This window comes from Psittacula echo (assembly GCF_963264785.1).
Source record: "Psittacula echo genome assembly, chromosome: 5".
Taxonomy (NCBI): domain Eukaryota; kingdom Metazoa; phylum Chordata; class Aves; order Psittaciformes; family Psittacidae; genus Psittacula; species Psittacula echo.
The window spans coordinates 60,642,938-60,669,697 of NC_137739.1; the positions used below are offsets into that span (position 1 = coordinate 60,642,938).

Here is a 26,760-nt window from a genome sequence, read left to right on the forward strand (position 1 = left end):
GGGCTGCATCAAAAGGAGCGTGACCAGCAGGTCGAAGGAGGTGATCCTGCCCCTCTACTCTGCTCTCGTGAGACCTCACTTGAAGTATTGTGTGCAGTTCTGGTGTCCTCAACATAAAAAGGACATGGAACTGTTGGAACAAGTCCAGAGGAGGGCCACGAGGATGATCAGGGGAGTGGAGCACCTCCCAAATGAAGATAGGCTGAGAAAGCTGGGGCTGTTCAGCCTGGAGAAGTTGTGAATGCTCCATCCCTGGCAGTGTTCAAGGCCCAGTTGGACACAGCCTTGGGTTTGGTGGTTTAGTGTGAGGTGTCCCTGCCCATGGCAGGGGGGCTGGAACTAGATGATCTTAAGGTCCTTTCCAGCCCTAACTATTCTATGATTCTATGATTTTCTCAGGGAAAAATGTAGGACTTGAACTTCAGTTTGAGATGCTGGTAAACATGGATATAAAAAATTTTGGCGAAAAAAAGATGGAAATTTTTTCATAATTTTTATTATAAACACATAGATTAAATGTTAACATAGGAAAAGTGAGATGTTACTAGTTAGGCCTTTAAAGGGCTGGGCGTCCTTAAGCAGCCCAAAAAGCCCATTTTACATAGTATCCACTGAGTTGGCAGTTTCTGTAGAACCACCCTGTAGAATCAGAGCCTCCAAAGTCCTGGGATATTCTCTGTCTTCTCTTTCAAGTAGAGCAGCATTCTGCATAAGGAAACAGTTTGCACTTCTGTTTACTGCATTTCAGCCACAATGAATAAAAGATTGTCATATTCAAGTAAAGATACTCCAAGAATATCCGCCAAGTCCAGTTTCTTTTTTTTCATTTTACCCAACAGGCCAGGCTCATCCCAAGTGTTGAAACTGTCTAGAAGTTAATGCTGTCAGTCAAGATCCTCTAGGCCTACTGGCAACTCTGCAAAGAGTGTCAGTAAGAGCTAGAACTGATGTTTGCTCTCTGAGTAACATGCAGAACTTTTCCAGTTCGTTTATAAAACTGGTCAAAAGCAGAATATGTAAGAACCTGGGAAAATGGTTTCATTTGCCCAAAATATTAAATTTAAAAACAAAAAATGCTTGAAGTTTTAAAAGCTTTAATTATCAGCTGATAAAAGAGAAATATCAAAGAAATTCCATTTTTTCTTTACCCTTACTCAAAGTCAATAAAGTTAATATAAAGATGCTCTGAGCTCTTCACTTAAATACAACGTGCTTTCCTGTTACAGCATTTTCTCTGCTCCCCGCTGTTTCTTTGCCTTCAAGCAGCAAGTGCTCTTACTGCCACTGTAGTCCATGTCAAATGCTTGAATGGGATTCAAGTTATAAAAAAAGCTAAAATTACTCAGTGTCTGTACAAACGTATGCATTTGTACAGTCCAGACAGCAAACAGTAAATCTGTAAGCAGCAGATTTAATAGACTATATTTTTCAAATCCTGTAGTTCAAGTAGGGCAGAGGTCTGTGATTTTAGATGTATATAGATCAATCATATACATGGCATTTTCCCACCTTAAAAATAACTGTGAACAAGCCCCTGAAAATATGGGGACTGACAGAAAAAATAATCATAGGATCTTGCAGTAAAAATATAATTTGCAATAAAAATATGGTAATTTTTTCTTGCTACAAACAAGTAACAAAAATACTCCCACACATAATTTTTCACCATCCTAGACATGTAACAAATATTTCTGCATGGTAGCCCATCTTTTAAACAAAGTCTATGTTCCATACTGTGCTTCACTTTCATTAATATCAAAAAGCACTTATGTAAGTAAATATTTGCTTACTCCTTCGGTACATGGTAGTCTGGGTTTTAGCAATGTAAGCAAATGCTAGAACATTGTTGATTAGATAGGAAGTGGTTTACACGTAAGAATTCTATACAAGAAACATATCTAAAAATACTAGCCCTGATCCAAGGGAGGGTGGTTGCCTGTTTGTATTATTCCATTGATTCCAACCAGAATTCACCCAAACACAGCAAGTTTAGAGGGCCCTACTTGCAAAGATCACAGTCAGAGAAACTCTTTTCTTTCAATCACTCTGTTTAGAGAGAAGGATGAGGGAAAACACAAGCTGCAGGCATGTCAGGGAACTGAACAACCCTTCATCAAAGATGGAGACTCGAAAAGTCTTATTGCAAAGTTCCCTTTATGCCTTTTACTGCCACAGCCTTCCCACTTGCTCAGGCACACACTACTCTGATCAAAAGGTGTCAGCACGAGTGCAGCCCGAGAGGCTTAGAGGTACATAGGATCAAGCCACTGACTGGACCAATTCCTGTAAACTTTGGAGTGTGCCCAAGACAAGACTGCAGATGAGGTTAGAACCAGCGACTAGTGAAGAAGATGCTGATTCAACCTGCTTCTTTCCAAGACTGGATTCCTGTGCTCTTATGGGGCCTGAAAGGGACAAAAATATATTTTTCAATGTGGGTTTGTTAAAATCGAATGAGCACTTTTCCAGTTCCTAAGTTTTCCTCTTAATAATATTTAGCCAGTATTCCTCTTGGTGAAACTGAATTTTTCCTGTTACCATGGAGGTTTGATGTATTGGAGAACTTCCGGAGAACTTCCAAAGAACTTGTATAGACAATATTTTTTCTTTTTATTTATACTATTTTAAACACTGTAGAAATATCTTTGTAGAAAAATCAGTCCTGAGTTTCATTTGCAGTCTTCAAGACGGACTAATGCTGTACCACTTAACAACAACCTTTTCAGGGTTAGCAATAGTATCTCTCCACTGTTTTACTGCTTCACTGTTACTGCTATCAGAACTTATCCAGATCTGCAGAAAGAAACAAAAAGAAAAATAAAATTGAATTTACCTGATATAACATAGAGGCCCAGAATTCATTGGCTCCAAATAAATACCATGGAAGTGTAGAATGAGATACAACATGTAGACTACGACCAAAGAGTAAGAGCAACAAATGCAGTTCTCTTACGACTAACATATTTTGGCTGTCATCTGGGAACACAGGGAGTCTGGGTTTAAATTTAGTCTCTAAAATAGTTTAGAGAACTCATTACATACTAATGTTTCTGTACTTAATAAGATATTTTAAGTCAAGCATTCCTTGCTCCACACAAATGCACGTGCTAGGGTCAAGGGCTCATGCGGGCCAGTGATGGCTCTATGCTTTCAAACTCCAGTTGGCTGCAAGCCATCTGGCATCCTCAGCTAGCTGTCCAGCATTTTCATATGCATTTAAAATTGCACACTCCAAAAGACAAGGCCAAACCTGCATTCCACAGAGGTTACTAGCATGCCCATACCATACATAGTCACGCATAAGAGTCCATTCCTTCTCAGTATTCAGTTAATGGATAGTGGCCATTAAATGAGGAAATGAGGTACAAGGAGGACGTTTTCCTCTGAACATTATCACCAGTCTCATTGCCAAAAAGAATTCTGCTTATGTAAGTAGGTATCATTATTTACAGGACTCTATTTCCTTAAGTCTTCCAAGAATGAATCCTTTTAAGACTTCTCAGAAACCTTCACTATGGAGCACATTTAGCCTACACTGCTGAGGCATGGTGTCCTCAAGAAGTGAGAATAATGTCTTCCAGAATACCACAGACATGTCCACAGAGATTCAATATACATTTTGCTCATGATTTAAGACATGCCTGTAAAAGCAGGCTAATCTAAGTATTGTCTGCTTAGAACAGCATCCAATTAAACATCACCCTCTGAAGAACAAAATTAATAGATCCAGCTATATTCATCTTTTTCCAGCTATCCAGCCAATTGCTGAAAGTACATTTTTCCCTGAGCCATATTTTATGTCTTCATGTGTTATGTGGCAATGTCTGCCTGCATGAGCTGAAACAACCTTTCCAAATAACCTCTGAGGAGCAGAAGTAGCTCATTTCCTCCCCCTAAAAATAAGAACTGTGATTAAACGTAACTCATTAGATTGAGATGACCTCATATATTGCTAAGTGACTGCAAAATCATACCCGGTTATTTTTGCTCCAAGGTAGCACAACTAAGATGAACAATTCTATTTTTTTTTTTTTTTCCTATTCCGAATCCAATTCCACCAACAGGAATCACAAAAAGATGGAACATATGTGACATGAGGCTTCATAAAATGGTGGAACTGCACATAACTCTTGCTGGCACATCACTTCTGTAGCATATCAGCATCTCCTATAACTGCATTGTCTTCAACAGGCACAAGAAACATCATCAGAATGGGACAGTACCACTTTCTGTACCTAAGGATAGCACAGCCCTTCATCTGACAAGGGACATTATAGTTGGTGTCTCAAAATCAATTCTACATTATTCATTTAACCATGCATTAAAATTCTGCTACTAAACCTAGCTGAGTCAGGGAAAGCACAGAGCATTAAGAAAAGCTATGTCTTGCTATACCAAGAAGAAAAAGAATCATGGAATACCAGGTTGGAAAGGACCTCAGGGATCATCTGGTCCAATCTTTCTAGGCAGAGCACAACATTGACTAGATATCCCAGCACCCTGTCGAGCCAAATCTTAGAGGTGTCCAACATTGGGGAATCCACCAGTTCCCTGGGGAGATTATTCCAGTGGCTCATTGTTTTTACTGTGAAAAATTTTCCTCTTGTGTCCAGTCAGAATCTCCCCAGCAGTAATTTGTGCCCATTACCCCTTGTCTTTTCCATGTGACTCCTTGTAAAACGGGAGTCTCCATCTTCTTTGCAGCCACCATTTAAATACTGGAACATGGTGATAAGGCTCCCCTGAGCCTTCTTGTCTCTCGGCTGAATGAATGCAGTTCTTTACCCATACAGCAAGCTTCCCAGTCCTTTGATCATCCCTGTGGCCCTTCTCTGGACCCCCACCAGCCTGTCCACATCTTTTTTGTACAGCGGAGATAAAAACTGAACACAGTATTCCAGGTGTGACCTGACAAGCAGTGAGTAGGGTGGGAGAGAACGAAGGGGCAAGATGATTGTAAATTAGAACGTGTCCTGGGTTCAGCAGTAGCAGTCATTTTTAGTCCTTCTTAGTAGCTGTTGCAGCACTGTGTTTTTTACTTTCGGCCTGGGAACAGAGCTGATAACACCGATGTTTAGACTGACCAAGGACTTTGTGAGTCTCATGCTCTGCCAGGGAGGAGGAGAAGCTGGGAGGAAGCAGGGACAGCACACCTGACCCAAACTAGCCAAAGAGGTATTCCATACCACAGCACGTCATACCGGGGGATGTAACTGGGAGCTACCCGGAAGGGCACGTCCTCTTTTTGGTAGGGCTCTTTTCCGGCGGGCGGTATCGTATTCTCTTCCCTTGTTATTTCTCTTATCATTATTATTATTGGTGGCAGCAGCAGTGATTTGTGTTATACCTTAGTTACTGGACTGTTTTTATCTCAACCCGTGGGAGTTACATTCTTTCGATTCTCCTCTCCATCCCTCTGGGGGGTGGGGGGGGAAGTAGACTGCGTGGTTCTAATTTACAGCCGGGGCTTAAACCACGACAGAACGACAAGGGGAAGAGAACAGAGAATGAAGACACCAGACTACCAAGTTTTATGGTGGTTAAATAAATATAACCACACAAATGCTTTCAAAAGAGACAGTACTGAAGTTCCAGCTGTTTAAAAGAGGCGATGAGGAGAGAGAGCACTCAACTAAAACATAGTTTTATGTTTGGTCACATATGCTATCACTTGATCATATGCATTTAGAATATTGTGCTGATTTCAGAACTGTTCTACCCAGGAAGGCAATCTGATTGTAGCTGTTGATAATTCCTTTCACACACACCTGTTTGTAAGTGTATTGGTATGGTAAGCCAAAATAGTACAGTATAGGTTGTGGAACTCCTGATAGTGTGGTTTGTTTTCTTTAGAAAGCCTAGAGGCAAGGAGGAGATTGTATGTGTGTATGAAGGAATCTTCCACATAGTAGTACTCCACACAAAAATGACTCAAGGATTTCTTCTTAAAAGAAAAATCAGGTGTCAACTCCCATTCTGATGTTAGGGCATGTTTAAGAGCCCAGTACTATTATTTCTTGGGTTACATCCAGGAGTGAATTAGCATTTACTATTTTGCTATATGCCACCTTATTTAAAGTATTTTAAAACTCATACCAAGAAACCTGTGGAACTGGATTTTAATTAAAGGATATCATGCCAGTTAGCAGAAACCAACCTGTCCTAGGAAGTGTTTTCTTCTCACTGAGCTTCTGCTGTAGAGCTTGATGAGAAAGCCAATTCCTTGTTCAGCTTGGCTAACTGGAAAAATCATCATTTCTCCCCACTTCACTTGGCCATTAGTGGACTTCAGAAGACGAGTCTTCTTCTTATAGATCATCCCTTCTGTAGTAAACATTCCAACTTTCACAAAGAAATCTAGCACAAAAGGGAGGGGAAAAAGGCATAGCACACAAAGGGTTACTCACAAACACACCCAAAAAGGAAATGACAAGATATACATGTATGGTTCAGATTGCAATAAATTCCCAAAAGTCTGGCCAAAAGGGCTGTGCAATAGCTTTCTTGATTAGTCATACAGAGTATGTTCAATAATATTGAATTGATTAACACAGTATGCAAACAGCAAGTGCAAGCTAATGCTGTTATATGTCAGGATTAATACTGGGATACAAACCTTCCAAAATACATAAACACGTAACTTCAAACTAAACAAAAAGTAATCAACTAAGACATCTGTGGAAACAAGCCTTGGCAATGGAAATCTACTGCACAGTATGTTAGTCTGAGGTTTGTAAGGAATGTTATGAATTGCCAACCCATTTGAGCAGCAATTTACCTGTTACAAATACTTTTAGACAGGAGGCATGAGACAGCTGATGTAACTTACTTAAAGACAGTGGTGTAGATGAAACTGGAAGGTTTTGTGCTTCCAGAATCTGTAACTGTATCCTCCTGTTTACTGCTTGAAAACAAGTTCCTACTTGAAGTTCTGCACAGCACACCTACAAGCAAAAGAATGTTGCTATAACATCTGGATTAAGTTGCTTATAAACTCAGGAAACACAGGAATTCTGTCATATGCTGGGCTCCCACAGTTATATCTGGGATTTCCTGGACAGAAATAAAAGTATGTGGTGTATGCACAAGCTGCAGATGCATAGTAAGTGTATCTTGCACTTGTCATAGCTGCAGTACATGTGCTCCACTGACGGGCTGCTTACATGCAGCACACAGATGACCTTAGTGGGCTGCAGCCAGAGACACTGGATAAACAGTCACCTGGGAAAGATCCCTCAATGGTAAGTGCAGACACATACAGGGAAAACAAAACATGCCATTGTAGCTCTACTAAACCTGGGTGTGGAAGTAAGAGACCCGCTATGCTCCACTAGTGCAAAAAACCTTTGGAGTTCTTTTCCCAAACTTCTGAATTTTGCAACATGCAGATATAAGCAATGCTTTCTATAGATACGAGACCCCACCACTTAATGTTAAGAATATAAAAGGGTGACTGCATGCTGTGATGTTTCCTATGTTATGGAAGTACTTAGGCTTTACATGCCTAGGTACATACACACCCCCTGCGCTCTGACTGTATTGAGAGCTCCAGGCTGAATTTTTGTATTTTATAATATATAGTATTTTTTCTAGTTGCAAAGGTGCTTTGAGGCATCCTCATTACTCTCCTGTCAGATGCTCATGTACTCTGAGCACTTAAGAACAGCAGAAGGCCAATGGAGACCCAGGTTTTCTGACAGCCTCCATTTAAAAGGATTTTGCTAGTCCTAGTTCACTTCAAGTTTTAATGGACTGCAGTGAAGCAAAATGTATCAAGTAAGAGAGCAACAGGTCAGTAACAGTGAAGTCAGGTTCCAGTTCATTGAAGAGACCCAAATTCTCTTTGCAGCTCAGCCACAAAACTTCTGTGTAACCCTGAGAGGAAGCCACTTACTCAACTGAGCTTTGGCTCTCTATTGGCAAGTAGAGTACTTGCTGCCTGATAGGGTAGTACAGGGATGAATTCGAGCAGTGTCTGGAGGGCTCCTAGAAATAATGGTGAAGAAAGCCAACAGAGAGAGAGAAACCGTGAAGTGATATAGGAATTTACACTGGGATGAAGCAGTTTCTAAAACAGCTTCCTCTTTCACTTAAGCTTATGACTTTTGAAGCAATATGGTTATTCTTGTTGGAACTAAAAAATGTCAAGTGTAACTTAACGTTAGAAATCAAGAGTATCATTCATATTACTCAGACACAGATAAAATTTGCTTTTGAATTGCTAATTCAAGTTTAATTTGTTGCAAATACAAATGTCTAGACACAATCTGTTGAAGAAACAAACAAAGTGAGGGTAGGGGGAAAGGAAATCCCGCTGTGAAAGCCACCTGCTTCTTATTACGCTAATGGAAATGAACTGCCTGAATTATTACTTCACAGCATGGAATCTGAACATTAAATATATAGCTATCTCTACAGTTTCAAGCCACTGAAGATCTTGGCACTTTTCTTCCATAACAAAAACAGATTCCATTTGCTCTGAGCTCTTGCTGTGAATCCTAAGGATCTTCTGACGCTTTTTTGGTCAGAAAAGGCAATTACCTGATGTACATTGCTGAACATTTCCCCAGAATACTGCTCCCTCAAGCTGCAGGCCATGGTGTGGAAGAGCTTACTCTAGTCTTTTCCCAGAAACAGCTGCAGTTTATGACCAGAACAGCTACAGTCTGCATTTTTTCCCCATCAAAATGCCTTTCCCCAAGAACAGGGCGGGGGGAGAGGAGGGATGAGGGGAAGAAAAAAAACTAAAAAAGGATAAAAAGAAAAGAAAAAGAGACACTACCCAACCCCCCCATTGCATTAACATTAAATTACTACTAAATTACTTTCATTCCCAGCAACTCTTTCTAGTTGACACAGCAACATACTTTGGCAGCATTGGCACTTACAGGTGCCTTGGAAGGAGGAGATATATCCAGCCAATGACTTGATTCCTCCGAGCTGAGCTCCCGCAGTGCCAAGGAGCACTCTCCAATTGTTTTTTTCCTGGGAGTCTGTGTCTGGATTTTAAATACCAATCGGACAGCCTGCAGGCTTTGCAGTTTAATAGCAAATACAAAAGTTTCCATAAATTCCATATCCTAGAAGGAAAAACAGAGGGATAACATCACCACCGTAAGAGTCACACTCAACTCAAACCCTAAAAACTAAGGCTTCCTGGTCCTATAGCCACTGCTCCCAGCTACCATTTTAGGTTGCTATGGAAAGTGTGCTTTTGCAGTGGTAAGTCCCCACAGACTCACCACCTCACTGTCACACCCTGGCAGGGACAAAGCTCTCTATTATTTTTCACTACCTTAATGAGTTGAGGCCATCTCTTCTGGAGCTTTACAATAGCATATACACATTGTCAAAGCAAATTCCTCTGTGGCCCTTTGCTTCTCTCTCTCTCCTGCTGATTTTATTTCTTTTACCTCTGACTTACATTATGGGAGTTTTATGTTGCTTTACCTTCCACCCCCTTAATATTCACTTACTGACACTAGCAGGAGTCTTGTCCCATGCAACCAATTCTTACTACCTTCTGTAGAAAGGAAATATGAACGTCATCTCCTGCCCTAATGAGAGGCAGTACTACATCTACCTTCACTGGGGTGAATACCTACAGGTATGCCCAATCTTCCTCCAGTCCCCAACAACTGAGTTGCCAAGGCAAGCAGCCCATGGTTCAGTCCCCTACGAGCATATCTGTCCTGCTGACTTGGGAGAGAAGGAGGGCAACAGTACAATGCAAGAGAGGATATATAAGGGAAGGAAGTGGAACAAGGCTTTTAATAGGATTTTGAGAAGGGGGGCTGGGAGAGGTGGGGAGAAATAATCCAAACTTAGACAACTACCACAGCAAATATGGCATAGGAGTGAATGTTTGGTCCATTAAAAAAAAACAAAAAACAAAACAAAACCCCCAAAAACAAGAAACAAAAAAAAACAAAACATAAACCAAACACATTTACATTTCACTTTTATTTCTTTGGGGAAAAGATTTCATTGTGTTTTTCCTGCCTCTACTTACAATACACCCTTCCTTGGCAGAAGATTTGAAATGCACTGGTTTGGGCAGTGTGAGAATTCCCTTGACATAGATACGAGGATGTTCCCCACAGCTAGAAGGCCAGCTTAGGTCTTTGCACTGTAATATTAAAAAAGACAGTCATTTTAGACAACGTAAGACTCTGGCCTTCAGACAACTGAGAGTCTTCTACACTGTTCTAGAACTATGCTTAATTCCTGTAATACTGACTGTAAATCAGAGCCAATGTAATGATTGCGTCACTTCAGATCTTTTAATAATTAATTTTTTACAACCAGAGGGTAAAAAATTGTTCAGTAGATTTTAATGATTTCACTATGTGGCAATTTGACAACAGATAAATCATGAAATCCCTTACGTATTATTTATCACTTGATGTAGTTATGAGGATTTCTGACTACTCAAACTTCTACTGCCTAAAAATTATTCATAGTTCTTGGAAAATTATAAAACAGCCAGCAAAACAATATCACATTAGCTAACAAAAAAGCCACAAGAAGTTACATGTCCTCAAAACGTTGTTACGGTCCTGCCCTGAAGGAACTGTTAAAATCTGTTAAATGCTGCCTCCAAAATAGCTCCAATTAGCTGCCTCCAAATTTCCATAGCAGGACCAGCCTATGACCAGCTCATCTTTCTTACCTATGCTGAACAGTTCCTCACTCCACAATCAGAACATATGTATAGTAACATACAGAGTTAGATTCAACTTTTTGTACTTTTTACTACTTATTGCAGCAGAACAGGGATTGCAACGGGGGGGGGGGGGGGGGGAAGTGGGTGGGAGAAGGAGAGGAAGATACTTTGAATGAAGCCCAATATTACATTAGACTGAACTTTATATTAATACTTAGTAATTTCCTTTTTCTCCTAAAAGTGTTCCTTAATATAACAGGGAGGCAAATTTAATGAGAATTATCACTTAGTAAAATAGATATTTGAGTTAATAACAATCAAGTTATTTATATTTGCTTACATGTGAAACTGTGATCCAGATCTGTTCTACAGAAGAAACATAACACAACTTCACATTCAGTCTTCCAAAGTCTCGTTCATCACCTGATAATGTTATAGTATCTATGGAAGAAAGCCAATTAGTGGTTTTGAAAGTAATGCAGTGTTTTAGAAGTTCATTCCAAGAATAAGGGAACTTGTTAGTAGGTGGACTGCCTATCTTTGAACACTTCTCTCAAAATAAGTGTGAAATACCTTAACACCTACATTTTAAGGACAAAATATTCATAAAGTCCTGTAGCCTGACCTTCTGCATAGCTAAAAGCCTTCATGTTTACCTCAGTTATCAATATTGAATTTTATAACTTGTGTTGTACTTGAAAAACTTTTAGAAGGGAAAAAAAGCATATGCTTGAGACACATTTATAATCTATCACTTCCCTTAGATCAATCACTTCCACTCTTAAGGTTATAAATTTGTCTGCTTTTTATCTTTCTCAGATTTCAGTTCCAGTTTAATAAACATTTTACTATTGTGCTTTTCTCGAAGTCGGAAGAACCATTTAACATCCAGTGTTTCTCTGGCATAACTGAAACTGGGTCATTGCCCCTCCAGTCCTCTTTTTGAGGAGAAAAACTGACCCCAGCAGGGTCAGTTCCGTGGGGACTTGATTAATTTTTGAGGGTTTATTTTGCAGTATCTCCACTTCAGGATTTTTTCATAAATAAGCATACTAGGTTTGCATGCAATATTCTTTCCTAATTCTCAGTGTAATATGGGAATTGGATTCCAGGTACTTCCCGCGGAAAACCACTGATACATAAAAAAGGACTAGAACTGTGACCAAGGTGCTGCATTTGATCCCAACAGAACATCTGCAGCTTTGTACTTCACTGAGGTAGTAAATCCAGGGGTGATTTTTTCAAAAGCATTTGAGAACTCCTCAAAGGCTCATTTGCTCAATCTCCTGATGATAGGAAAGTGCAAGTCCAAAACTCTACATTTTGAATTGTGAAGTAGTCTCCAAACTGACTTGCTAATCATAGTCATCTAAAAAAAAAAAACACCAAAACCCCAAAAACCAAACCTCAAACAAAAAACATACCCAAAACAAACACCCCCTCTCATCAACAGCAGAGACAACTTAATGTTTCAAGTGCAAAGGGAACTATTTCATTACAAAGAAAGCAAACTAAACATTACCCAGACTCCTGTTACTGCCTTGTGAATCCTTCCTGGAAGAAGTACTGCTGGGTACACTGGATAATGAATCGTATCTCTGGAGGCAAAATAAAGTCACTTCATTCAGGGTAACAGATGTAAAAACCCAGAGAGATTCTACCATCAGACCAGACATGATAAAAAGCAAGCAACACCCAATTTCAAATAATTGTCTCATTCCCTACTGATCTCTTTATCCAGCAGCATGGAATTACTACTTTAACACAATGACAGGACACATACGGCCAGCTCAGAACCATAACCTCTTGTCTGTCTTGGCGTGCCTAACAGACTACTCAGGTTTCTCAACAGCCCTTTGGGCCAAAACACCAGTAGTCAGAGGAGACATCAGGAAAGAGCCTCTTGAAGTTGGTCAAGACACTGAACTTTTCCCCTAGTCTTTCCAGTGCATAGTTCAATGGTCCCCAGTGTTTACTTTGAAAACACAATGCAACAGGAACGGATACACCAAGTAAGCTGAGTTTTCAGTATAACCTAAGTTACAAGGGGAACTCACCTTCATGAAGCGATGAGGTGGGCTTCTGAGATCAAACATTGAACGACTTACATCAAATGATCCAGGCAAAGCACTGGACCTCAAATCACTAACTAAAAAGACAAAGCGAACAATACAAATGATGTAAGCAATGTTGCTAGGAAAAAAAATTAAGAAGCTTTTTTAACATTTAAGTAGACCTATGGTAGGATTGAAAACTAGCTAAACAATATCTAAGGAAGGATGTCAGCACCTTTCCCTGCTTCCCCTTTTCAAGACAGAACAAGCCATTAAAATATCTTAATCAATTCCATCTTTGAAATAGTTTGAACTTACTTGGTCACATTGGTAGCACTGGTGGGATGGGAAGCCTGCCTCAAAATTATTTCCTCAAGAGAACTGGCTGTTTTTGTAGATGCTTTAGCCAAACAGAGAGCCTTGTCTTTAAATATAGTCAGCCAGAACTGGGGCTTAGCCTCATCTCCTTTTAAAAATTTTTCCACAGTTAACATCCCAGTGCAAAAACATGCTGCCTGCTAAACTTGTCCTCATCTCCCTGGCTTTACTGATCGCAGTATCAGAGCACCATAATCTGCACTCTTCCTAGATCTCAGGCAAAGCAAGTCTTCACTCTAAGATGACAGGTACTTGTTATAGCAAAAAAGCAAGATCTTTATTTTATAGAAGGATAGTTTCCTCAGCAGTTGGAGGTGTTTAAACAGAGCCTATCGGTTTTCTTTTGACCTCGAAGCAACACAGAGCTAAAGCACATTGCCTGTGCATAATATGTAGCACCAGTAGAAAATGACAACTGAACTAGTGCCACTGTTTCAGGAATCTTTGCTGACTCCGGTAATGTTCAAGAGGTTTTTAAATCCTCCCAGCTTCAAAACTGACCCATGCTGAAAGCAGTATGGTTTAACTTGTGGGACTATCTGATGCAATGAATGGCTTTTTCTTGCAATGCTGCATTACTTTTTCAGAATTGTTACAATATTTCAGAAGACTTCCATTACAACTCACTGATCACAGCTTAACAGAATTACATCACTTGTTACTGAAAATTTATTTCCCTTTCTATTGCTATCAAAAGAAAAAAACCAATTATGCTACTTGTAAGATATGACAATAAAGAACAAATCTTTCTTTTCCCAAAGAAGAAAAAGAGAACAGAAGATAAAGATAGTTTTGAGAACTCATAGGAGGAAAAGGAAAGTAACATAATAATTTAGAAAATTTAATGAAGGTCTGTATGGCTGGCACAAGCTCCAAATTCTCTCCTGTGCATGACATAAAAGGGCTGAGTTGTTCATGAAGTCTGGTGTGCAGTACCACTATAGTATCATATGAAGCCTAGAAATGTTGTTTGATATAATGGGAGCAAGTAGTAGAGTCCAGCTTATTAGTTAACTTGAAAATTATTACAGTGATGGAAGCTCATTCCATATTCAGTACTCATGACTTTCACAGCTTACTGGGAAACATCCACTTGAGTCTACACGTTACATATCACCAAAATGCTTTAAAGACGATACAATCTGCTGCATCTAGTAAAGCTGCTTATAATGTTTTCAAAGAAATGGGGGGAGGGCTTCACATGAAAATTCAAGAATTTCACTTCACACCTTCCAAATAAACACATTCTGTTCTAAGCCACCCCACAAGAATAGTATCATAGCACTTGCTGCAACAAAACAGGCTTAGAGTTTTGCTTAAATAGTCTATAGATGCACATGAAGAGAATCATGTAGGTTCTGAAGGAGTTGTTAAAAAAACTCTGGAGGAAGAAGACCTTTTAGAACTGCACTCTAGACACACTTAAGCAACCTTTCTTATACTTAAGCTTACTAAGACAAAACTAGTGAAGCGTTTACTTAGCTTGAAGAAAAACATAAAAGAGATGATGAACTGAAGGAAAAATTCAAAACAGTTTATAAAACCCATTTGGCTCCCACCACAGGTGCTTACAAAGCCTAGCAAAACCATATGTGTTAAAGGAGGCTGAAATGCTATGTGTGTTTTGTTCTCTTAAAAAGAAAATAAATGGAGTAGTCTTCTCACGTAGTCTCTATGGTGATTCAGAATTATTTTTAAAACAAGCCACAGAGATATTTTCCCCAGCTGTAAAAGAAGCATGCTGTACCATTCTAACTAAAACATCTTTTAAAATGCACATTGTTGCCAGCTTCTGATTCAATAGAGGTGTGTACACTTCTTTGACTGCATGAGTTTTGTGAATGTGTTTGCCTTAGCAGTCACTTACAGCAAGCAACACTTAGTCATTTACTTTAATCTAAACAGTATTCATTATAGGATACATATACTAATCAATAGCACAGAAGTAAACTTTTGCCTCGATAGCTAAACACTTTCTAGCTGAACTTTTACTCTCTCACAGCCCTCCCCCATTCTTAAACACTTGCAATCAGAAGTGGGGACATTTTTGCACCTTCAAATGCAAACTACAGAAAAGCTGGCATATAGCATCGCTCCCCATTTTGCACCTGTTCTTATAATCTACTCCTGGATGTTTTTTTTGGTGCTTGTTCTTCTCTCCATATATATGCACTCCTCATGCACTCCTCCACTCAACGTACTGCCTGACTTCCTTTTTCCATCTCCCTCAGTCCTATTATTGGTAACTGGAATCTGCAGTACTGCATCCTGTTTGAGATCACAGGCAGCTACACTAGCTTGCCTTGCCAATTTGTCTACCTTCGTGTGATGCATGCAAGCCTTGTTAAGCCCTCAAAAGACAGAAAATAACAGTACAGCTGGAAATCAAGCAGAACTGGCTCTACAGACTGATCCGCCAACGAAGAAGCATCTATAGCATACAGACTAGTTTGAGAACTGCTATAACCAAACACGTCTTCTGTAGACTAATGGCTTTTTTCTCTTACCAGTAAACCCTGGGAAGGAGAGAAAGACAGAAAAATGAGGGTGCAATCCTTCTCACCTGATCCATATAATTTCCTATTATCTGATTTTGCTTGGAAGCGCCTAATCAGATCTGGCGAAACCCGCTGCTCCAAATAGAATGGGTTATACACGTCATAGTGGGGCCACTGGTACACGCCGTGCAGTTCTGCTTTCCGGTCACCAAATGAGGCTCTGGCAGATTCTGCAGTGCACAAGTAAACATCAAATGCAAGAGTTCCAGACATAACACATGCTGCCTGGCTTCAAAAAGCAGGCAGATTGCCTTCAGGGCAAAGGACAAAATATTTCAATATTATCTACTTCAGGAAAAGGAAAAAAAGAAGTAAAAGTAAAGAAAACACACATACACATTATGTCAGATTTCCACAGCGTGCATGCAAACACAGGAATTAAATTAGCCATAAAAAGCTATGCATACCCTGTCTTGGAGTTCCACAATAAATGCCTAACTAGTTAAAATACAGAAGGCTCCAAAACCAGACAGCAAGATACTAATCAACAGCAAAAGTAAGGCCATGTGTATAGAAAACCTCTGACTTATTTGGCTAACTACTCTCAGTACATTCCCACTCAGCTAACGGACCCCCAAACCTTCAGGAGGGACTTGTATGGAAAGATAATGCAAACTGTGACTACAGTCTCCCTGTCATCCAATTTCCATAGGAAGTCTGTCAGTGGTAAGATCACTGGTCCAAAATGACTCGAATTGTTGGCTGAGGCACAAGTAGACAGATATGAGACTGCTTGAATCACAGCCCTTTACTTAGCCCATTACAGCACAGCTGCCCTATTTTTCTTTCTTTTATTTATAATCATTTTGGAAAAAATGTACACGTCTTGGTCAGCAGAACAGTAAAGAACACTGCTCTACTCCTTCATTTTGTCTGTCTGGAGCAAAAATTAGCTGCATATAACAAACAGTACAGTAGAGAACAGGGATGGGGTGACCTGGACTCTGCAAAGCTCTGGCATTTGCTTCCTTCACTTCACCTTCCTGGACTTCAACCCATCTGTTAAAAAGTTCTTTACCTCATTCTAAAGTGCCTTCAATTCTGGAAGTGTGTGGCACCATAAGAGGCAAACTATTATTGCTGTAAAATCCTTTCCACCAAGTGCTAGTAAAAGTAAGTAACAAAGAATAACTAAAACAGTGAGATGGAACATGAGAGATGATAAAGCATTAATTCAAGTATAATGGGCTTGAGTATGATGTGAATCAGGATGAATGCTAGAAGTGAGGCCACAAAGAACTGCTACATAGCAGATGATAGAAAAGCCAGTGTTCCAGACCAGGAGCATACTTCTTCCTGCTAGCTTACTTCTGTGACAGCATGAGACGCGCTGCAGTGAGCACTGAAGAGGAAAGCTGCCAGAGCTTAATTGCTTTCAGAAGGGATTCCAAGAATTAACACTGAGCATGTTCAGTTTCACTACAGGAAAATGGTCAGACATGCACAGAAAATGGAGTGGAACTGAGAGCAGAACTTAGACTTTTACAGGTATTTAACAGTGGCCTAAGAGGCAAATACTCCAAATAAATTTTTTTTTAATACACTTTGGCTAATATGAAGAAGGAATGACAGCACACTTCAATGTATTTAGTAAAACTCCCTAAAAAGTAAACTTTGCATTTTTAAACTGAACTTTAATGAAGCTTAAAAAATAAGTATTTATATTCAGAAAGAGGAATGGCAGTTGCCTACTTGACATAAGAGCCACTTTTCAAATATTTGTTCAAGAATTTAAAATATTTGCTGAAGAGAGACAATCATGAACAGTCAGGTCATCTTGCTAGAAGATCTACCAGGTTTATAGCCTAAGGGCCACTCTGTTCACCAGGTCCTTCAGAAAAGATGATAAAGCAGAATTCCCAGTCCTGATAAACTTCTCTGTACTCTATCTTGAGGATAAGGTTGGACAAAGCAAGGCAGAGCCTGAGCCCAGACCCAGTTAGAAAGGGGATTACCAGGACCATGTCCTGCATGTCTGCACCTTGTCCAAGTATGGTGGTTCTTTTAAGAACCAGCTACTGAAATAGCAGGAAAGTAGGGAGGCTAACAGAGGTCAGGCTCAGAGATGAGGAAGGCCTCACATGTTCTACCTCCAGCTATTAGGTTGCCTGTCCATGTCTGGTGAGGCAGACCTCACAAAAAAACCCACTAACCAGATTAGGTACAGAATGGCCAATCTATACCAAAAAGCTCTGCTAAATTGATTAGCCTGGTTCTGGTGCCATTGTTACCAGCAGGGATGGGTGAGGAGGCAGTTTGGCAATAGGCTTGCAGGAGGAGAAAAGAAGCAACAGCAAGGACCTAGAGAGAACAGAGAAGTGTGGCAGTAAAATCACACAAACACAAAGCAGTTAGGTAGTACTGCACTGGTTATTATGCAACATGTGGCTGACTTTTTTTCAGTTACTAAGGTAACCTTCAGAAAAGAAATACAACCACATGGGACTGAAAGCTTATCACAGCCTCGAAGCAAAGCAACTCTAGAGAAAACAACCATTCAGGTATGCCCCTGTGCCAGAATTTTCCCTTACCTAATTCTAGGCATCCCCTGGCAGGATCAACAACCTAGCAATAGCATATGACCTGAAACTCATGTTACTGGGCCAGGCTCCTAATCTTTTAAAATGCCACTGTGCCTAAATTGCACGTACATAATTTTGGCAGTCTGAGCATGGGACTAACTGGTAGAGGTTGAAGCACAAGATTGTCATGAAGCAAAGAATTACAGTAGCATGTGCAAACTTATACCACTGAGATCCATGACCCTTGGCCTTCCAAAGAGCAACAAATAGAACAGGAAATAGTAGAGGCAAAAAAATTCCGCCATGTAGTAGCATATGCTGTCTATTAGCAAAAATTTGAAAAGGAAGATGAGTTTGTATGTTAAAGCATATCAGTTCATTAAATATGAAAGCCAGGCCACCCTCCTTCTTTACTTGAATCATCTGTATACTAGGGATGTGTTAGGTCTGTCCTTGCTTCCAATAAACTCTCTGTTAAAGCTTCTATTTCCTTTTGAGTATGAGCACTGCTGTGCAATTCTCTCTTTCAGTTTTATTCATGCAATCACAGAGACTCATAGTGGGAAGACATCCTTCCCAAAACCTCTCTGGGTGTCCAGAGATAAAAGAAACAGGAGCACGCTTCTAGAAAAGTTCTGCAAACATGTTTTCAGTAGGGATACTTGACAACTTCTAAGGAGTAGCATAAGCTAAACAACTATTTCAGCAATGCTGTTTATATTTTACCTTGAATCCCTCCATATGAGATACTAGGAAGGTTCTTCGGTTGTACATAGGCCAATTTGAAAGGAGGGACCACAAATGGTACCTCCTGACCATCCAGGGGCAGTTTAGAAAGCAGATAATCCTCTGAACAGCCAACTTGACGCTTCACTGACACGGAAGACAATGGAGGCTTCTCTACAATAGCTGGCTTGCTTGCGGCTGCTGCTTCAGATTCCTTCACTATGGAAACTGCTAAAAATAAAACGCAAGAAAAACAGACAGTCCACATGTGTATTAAGTTTTGAGCAATACTATGAAAAGAACTCTTTTATTTCACAGGATCTGTGCTTGATACCTTACTGCTAGTGTTCAGTTTTACTAGTATTCGGGACTAGCACCTGGAAAAGATACTCACCCTCATGACACCTGCACTGATCCAAATTCGTTGTTGTCCAAGCTTCTATATTTATAGCTACCTTGCTCTTAAGTTATTTCTCACAAGAGCTACACTTGTATCATAGGAGAGTTCTTCAAACATCTAAGATGTTTGCAAATCCACAGAGAGTTTAAAAATGAAAAAAAAAAGAAGCATTCACTCTTAGAGTTTGAGAGATACAAAACAATTACAACCTTGGGTAAAAAGCTAGCTTTTTTGGACAACATTCTAGGCTGCAAGGAGCAGACTTCAGACAAGTGTTATTTTTCAGTTCCAATTCCAGTTCATAATGCTAACAAGCATGTGTTCAATCTCCCAATGAGGTATGGAAAGAATCTTGGATATCGTAAAAGAATTCAAGCTTATCAGTTGTAACACAGTCATTTTACTAGTGGGAAATCTCATAATTAATGAAGCCAGAACAGCAAAACCCTTAGTTCATGTCATTATGTCAGAACTCACGAGAATTTTTTTCCTTTTCCATGCAGAAACACCATTTACAGCAGTCTTTTATACATTCTGTTGCCATTGTTTTCAGTGTTGCAATTTAGAGGAGATCACAATCAAAGATCCAGTGTAGCTATCAAACCTGAAAAACACAATAAACCAAACCATGGCAGATGGGAATAATTGAAATCAAAATACAATATTACCAGTTATTTAATATGTGACTGCTTATTGGACACAGTCCCAGGGTCAATGAGAAAGTTACTTCAGTCCTAAAAGGATCAGAGCCATCAGATTTACTCAGATCTTAACCGAGACAAATTATGTTTTATGTAAAAGCACAGGAAAGAGATCATTTTAACATACAGCATCCAAGTACTTTCAGTGACCCACTCAGGTCCCTGTCTTTAGGGAACACTAAAATTCTTCTCATATTTCTGTGTATCACTGGGCTGTGGAGTTTATTCAGCTTTACAACTGTTTGGATGTGGTCTTGTCAAGTCATTTGCAAGATGTGCTTTTTATTCCATTCCCCTTGTTCATGCTTCTCCTATCCTCTTTCACTTATGTACTATTTGCACATACATCCATACGCGTTTACATTTTTCACTCAACATGCTCCATTCTTCACATTTAAAAACACTTGTTATGAATTATGCCAAAATTGCCTTCTTTGAGGAACTACTGCTTTCTCATAATTGCATACACATGAATCTGAAGACTTGGTTTATTGTATTATTGTCTGCTATGCATACAGAAATAGAGAGCGCTGACTTCCAGCACAATAAGAGACATGTAATCTGCTAAAGAATGAGAACAAATCTATAACAGCTGGTTAACATTAAAAGAACTTTATGACAATGCTAACTGGCCTCATTTAAATGTCTTTATTCATATCCTTATGTTCTCTTTTCAGAGGGACTCAGACAGCTGCATTGCCTCCTGTCCAAAACTTCAGCTGTCTAAGTCTAGTTCTTTTCCATGTACCTAAAGTACACAAGGTTCTTTGTAGAACATACCCAAGACTTGATTCCAACTCCATGGAGGTCAGAAGACACCAAGCAGCACATGAATATTAGCTGAAGGGATGGAGAAGACAAGAAGAGAAAGGGGGAAACCACAGAGAGAAGATGACAATTATAGACAAGTGGACACATTTACTGTTATCTCAATGGCAAGAAATTGCTGAAAGCTTCTGTGCTCCAGCACAGGAATCATTCCCACCTGCAGCTTGAACAGTGCCGTCATTTTCTTTGTACGTTTATTCAAAGACAGCTAGGGAACCACACAAATACTGTGGAAATAACACTAACATCCCCAAAACTTTTCTTTCATTAAAAGCCCTTCAAAATTCTGATGGATGCCAAGTGGACATATTAAGCTACAGACACTTAATCTAACTTTGAAAACATGCTTTCTTGTGTTAACATTATTTATTTCCATGGGTAGGGAGCAACTGAAAGTTATCAACAGATGTATCGCTTTGCAAATACTGACCAAACACAACGTATCCTTACTGACCTGCTCTTTCGCACCCTACAATACCTCCACACTGCTAGTTATGTTTTACCTTACGAGTTTTGCAAAGTCACTGAGAGCACGTGGCTTCATGAGGAAGTCTTGAATTAACTTGGTATCTTTAAAATACTAATGTGAAATATAATGAAGGTCTATTATTATAACTACATAACTGTTTCAGAATTATTCTTAATTCTGAGCTATCACAAAGGACTGATTAGAAGGCAATTCTTAAAATGCATTCCCATTACACCTAAACCTGGGTAAACCATTATTCTATTGCAACAAGGACCTACGGGAATATTTGGTTTAATACAATTTCTCTGAATAGTTTTTGCTGATTTTACCACTAAGTGACATTAACTATTTCCTCTAGTTTTATACTGGTCTTTTTGCTCAATAGACCAAAATGAACAAAATCGAAGTGAATGTAAAAACCTCAGAAGTAGCCCGAATACGAATAGCACATGTTATTCTGGAAAATGGGAATACTACTGAAGAGATTACAGCTTAGTTTCTATCCAGACAAAATAACTCTGAACAGAATCCATCACTCGGTACTTGCTCTGATCTCAAAATTGCCTACGCGTGTAAGTACAGTATGAGATCTGCATCAAAAAATCTTCAGAGGCCATGCCACCAACTCCAGAACCTGCTCTGCATCTATACTGAGGCACTAAAAGAGGCAAGCAAATTTCTCATTAAATTCTTCATGTTTCTAAGGATAAAATTTTCACTGCTGCTCTTCCCTCACAGACATGCTCATGATACTTAAGCCTGCTAGAACTACAAGTTTACTTTAAGGTTCCCTTGCAGTGATTTTCCTTTCCAGCTGTTATCAGTACACAGCTGGTGTTAATATGCTTTACTCTTGTTCACCATGTTTAAACTGGGCTGAAACAGCTGCTTCATTTGCTCTAAGCTTTGAAACAATGATATCTAAGCCTCAGTGGCAGTTTGCACAGGCAAAACAGTCTTTTATCTCAAAATGTCCAGATTGAATTTATTCACTACTGCTGGCAAAGAAACCAAAATGTCAGTAACCACCCCACTTTCCACCTACATAAAGTGGAAAAATTAATTTTTCTGCATCAGAGAAGATTCAGTTCGTGGTAGTGATTTTTTTTCCCCCAGAACTATTTAGCTGAAGCCATTAATGTAAGCAAATAAACAAGTGTAAATAGTCTGTCACAACCAGTTGCCTTTCCATCAAGAGTTGAGAGCCTTACCTAGAAAGAAAGGGCTTTTTTTTAAAAAAAAAAAAAAAAAAGCTTACAATATTTTAAGCTTGAAAATGTAATGGTTTAAGTGACAAAATTTGTGCTTTTGTTCCTAGACTTCTACCAGAACCCCATTACAAAAAAAAGACTGCATTTGCAGAGGGATAGATCACCAACATGCAGTGCTCCCTCATTCCACTTTCAGCACTTTGCTTTTTTTGTGAAATCAACATGGATGGTCTCAATACAGTATCTCTGTACTTCATTAAGCTACAGAGATAAATATATATGGGCTTTTTTTGGTTTAGTTCAGAAGAGCCGTCCTGGCAATAAATTAGATAGCTTGGATCCAGTTCATTTATTTTCTCATATCTTTGTTTCCCAAGTTACTTAAGGTTAGTTACACAACTTTCACTGCACGCAAAAGTTTCATCTTAATCATGTGGGACAGAGAGAAATTTATCAGGTTCTGTTGCACATTTAATTAACCAAAAATGAACAAAAATCTTGCAGAAAATTAAACCAGTATTTCATGATCTTGACAGAGGTTGACATTTCCATCAAAGGTTACACTTCTCCCACATGCCAGAAACTTTCGCGGGTGTTAGATACCCAGAAATCCTTAGTGTATCATTTAAGAGTTGTTAAAAGGTTGTACTAACATGCATTTGCCTGGAAATTTACCAAATAAACCTGAACTATAGAGACATTTGTTAGGTGCATCACCAAATTTCAAATACTGACTTTCCAACAATACCATTCTTCTTAACAAGAAGTTAGGACTACTTGGTCCCATCTCTAAGTTTTCAAGTCAATTTTTGTTAGGCAATATGCATACATCAAAGACATTCTCCATTTTGGAGATATTAGACTGAGAAAACAATAGGAAGAAAAGGAGAATTATCCCTGATTATCAGACAAAATAAATGAGATCAAGAAATCAAAACATTTGCAGTGGAAGAGGGAACTGAACCCAGATCTTGTCACTCTGTCTCAAACTCTATGGCTTCCTTGGTATTTTTCCACTGATTTCAGTAAGCTTTTTTATTTCTCTCTTCCCAGTATCAAGCCAAAATAAGATAATCAAATGTAACTCAGCAATAGTTCTTCCACACCAAGGCAGAAGAAGAGCCAAGTTATTAGAACATCCTGGAAACAACAAAATTAAAAAACCAACCACACACATACACTGAGCCTAGACAATAACAATCACTACTATTTTAATGGGTTTAGATGGAGAACATAAATTATCTTAATGATTTCCAGATTTCTCAGATAGAAATTTTGAATGAGCTAAAATCAGATAAACAAAGTATCAAAGACTTCAGTTCCAAACGCCTCCAGGATGATTACAAGACAGAGCTGTTTGGAGAAGAAAGTAAATATTTTCAGCAACTCATTAAATAAAAGGAACATGGTAGAAAATGGATGATCACAGTATTAAATATTAAAAGCTGAAAGCAGTCTGAAAAAAAAATTCAGGTCTTTGCTGCCTTATGATAAAAAGCTGTGTTTTGCAACAAGTTTGTAGCCTGTTGGCGTATTTTACAGCACCTAGACACAGCAGTGCTCCGGAGTTGATCAGGTAACACATTTAAAACTATGCAACAGATACAAAGGTGAAATAGCTGATGTCAAACTGGGCAAGTTAGCTAAACCAGAGGTTTCAAGCGTGATGAGATTTATTGCCAGCAATAAATGTATGAAACATATTCTCAGATCTGCATTCCAGAAACACATCACAGCAAAATTTCTAGTAGCAGGAAGTCATCGCAAAGCAAGAGGTGTAAAAGTTGTTATTCAGCATTTGGGATAGATCCTCGAATGACATAAGTGTCCATAGCTACAGTAGCCCCAGCAGAGCCACAATACATTGCAGCATCCCAGGATCTTGCCCTGTGAAGAAAGTGAGCTCAAGCTTGCCAGTACACACCTCAGCCAAACAACACATTTATGCTACCTCTGTGCCTTTCTGCCTTTCATATCCAGGAGACGCAGTCAATCCCAGACATATAAATCCTTCAAATTGCATAACAGTACCCCTGCAGGTCTCAGAAGATTAACAGGAACATAGCACAAGAAAAGCTGCTCCTGCTGCAGGTCAGATGGATTCTCTTTTGACAGTGCAGATGCTGCAAAAGGTTTAACTCCCATGGCCAGCTGTTTTGAGTTTTTTTTCTGGGGGAGAGTGTCTGGGAGCTGCTCACTAGTCTGAGCACAGCTCCTTGTCTGAAGAGGGGTGCCTGGGACCACTGCATCTCAGAACCAGTCAACATGAGTAAACAGCTTCAATGGTTTTGAGAAATTTGCCTCCAGGTGCTTTGCTACTATATCAGCAAGGACAGCACATGCACCCAACTGCACACATCGTGCCATGCATAGGCATACACTTGCCAAAGGCATAGAATCATAAAATCACAGAATGGTTTGTGTTAGAAAGGATCTTAAGATCATCTAGTTCCAAACCCTTTGCCATGGGCAGGGGCACCTTCTAGTAGACCAGGTTGCTCAAGGCTCTGTCCAACCTGGCCTTGAACACTACCAGGGATGGAACATTCACAACTTCCTCAGGCAGCCTATTCCAGTGCCTCACCACGCTCATGAAGAATTTCTTTCTTATATCCAAGCTAAATCTCCCCTGTTCAAATTTAAACCCATTGCCCCTTGTCGTATCACTACAGTCTCTGATGAAGAGTCCCTCTTTGGCATCCTTGTAGGTCCGCTTCAAATATTGGAGAGTTGCTATAAGGCCTCCACACAACCTTCTCTTCTCCAGGCTGAACAGCCCCAATTTTCTCAGCCTGTCTTTGTATGGGAATAAACCCCATGGTTTAAAAAAAAGCTCTGTTTTGGGGTGGACTGTAAGGAGATCTGACTTGCATCATCCACACAGGAAAGACAGGCGTTTCAAGTGTGTCTGAGCATGTGAAAAGACAGGACATAAGCTTTTGTTGCTATTCATTATAAACCTAGACAGTAGTAGAAAAGAAAAGGGAACAAGAAATGTCGTACCAACAGTCGCCTACCAGATGCATGATAAAAGATTCCTACCTATGCCTGTTCCAGAAGAACCTCACAATAGTGATATCTGCAGTAACTAGTGGGGGTGCGTGTGTACATACACCTTCCTTCCCTGCTTGTAACTCATGGAAAAGCATAAAAGCTCTCGAATTTGAGTACAGAGATTATTCCAGTTCTGCCTTCTAAGGAAACGAAGGAAAATGTGAGGCTTTCCTTCCTTTTTGTGCCTGGAAGGTGAAAGGGATTTCACCCTGACAGTAGTGGATTGCAAAAGAGTTGCTGAAGTAACACAACAGAAAAAAGACAAGTTATGAGAAAGCTTTTGAAGGACAAAATCAGAAAGGCATTCTTGTAAGAGGCAGCTTACAAAGAGTTTGACAGAAACATAATGAAAAGATGCAAAGCTCTCCCAGTGCAGCAAATAAATGCAGAAAAAATATAATTACATATTTAAAACCGAAAGAAGGAGACTATGCATCATTAACCTAGTTCAGATGATGGGTATTTTATGATGGAGCATTGCACAGCTTTCCTGGCACAAAGAGCCTAGTGGCATTGTTTAAGTAGTTAAACAATTAAATCTAGTAACAGAAATAGATGGCAAAAAGTTGCTGGGAAGAGTGTCATGCTCCATGATGCAAACAAACCACTAACTGCCTAGGCACAGGAAGCACCTTCTCACACTGGTAAATGATGGCACAACAGCCCATCTGGGAAAGCTTTACCAATCCCTCTCACTGATCCCAGAGACAGGAAACTGAACTGAATGGACAACTGGTCCGAACCAGCATGGTTCTGTCCTGCAAACTCCTCTCATTCTTTACAGTTTGCTAAAGCAGAATCTTCCTTTTGAAGAGCAGAAGGCCCATTATTGCACCTTTGTCCCATCTTACTCAGATACTGACACCACTGGATTTCAACCAGTTACTCCTGCATTACACTGAGCAACATAAGCAGGAAAACTCTTGGGGTTTATGTCAGAAAATATTCCAATGGCTAATCACCTTCACTGTTAATATTTTAACTCTATTTGCAGTTGTTTGGGATTTTTTTCCCAGTTTTTATGTCCCTTTGCTATATTAAGAGTGTTAATTACCGGTAGTATTTCTTTTCTTCATTCAGATCTTAAAAGATTAGGATCTAAACTTCTCTTATATTTCTCTTCAGTAAGCGAAGTAGATCAAAGCTTCTCTGCTCAGACGAAGATGACCTAATATATGTGTCTCTTCACGCAG

At 39.5% G+C, this 26,760-nt stretch overlaps 1 protein-coding gene across 1 annotated transcript; it reads right to left on the reverse strand.

The window, feature by feature from the left end:
• Positions 1–2,682: 2,682 nt before the first annotated feature.
• On the reverse strand, positions 2,683–19,848 carry TC2N (tandem C2 domains, nuclear; the record flags this gene model as incomplete). Its single annotated transcript, XM_080619594.1, has 11 exons — positions 2,683–2,793; positions 6,158–6,357; positions 6,830–6,944; positions 8,889–9,080; positions 10,013–10,129; positions 11,007–11,107; positions 12,189–12,264; positions 12,724–12,815; positions 15,662–15,826; positions 18,905–19,135; positions 19,782–19,848. The coding sequence occupies 11 exons, from the start codon at positions 19,846–19,848 to the stop codon at positions 2,683–2,685; spliced, it is 1,467 nt and encodes a 488-aa protein (XP_080475720.1).
• Positions 19,849–26,760: the final 6,912 nt, after the last annotated feature.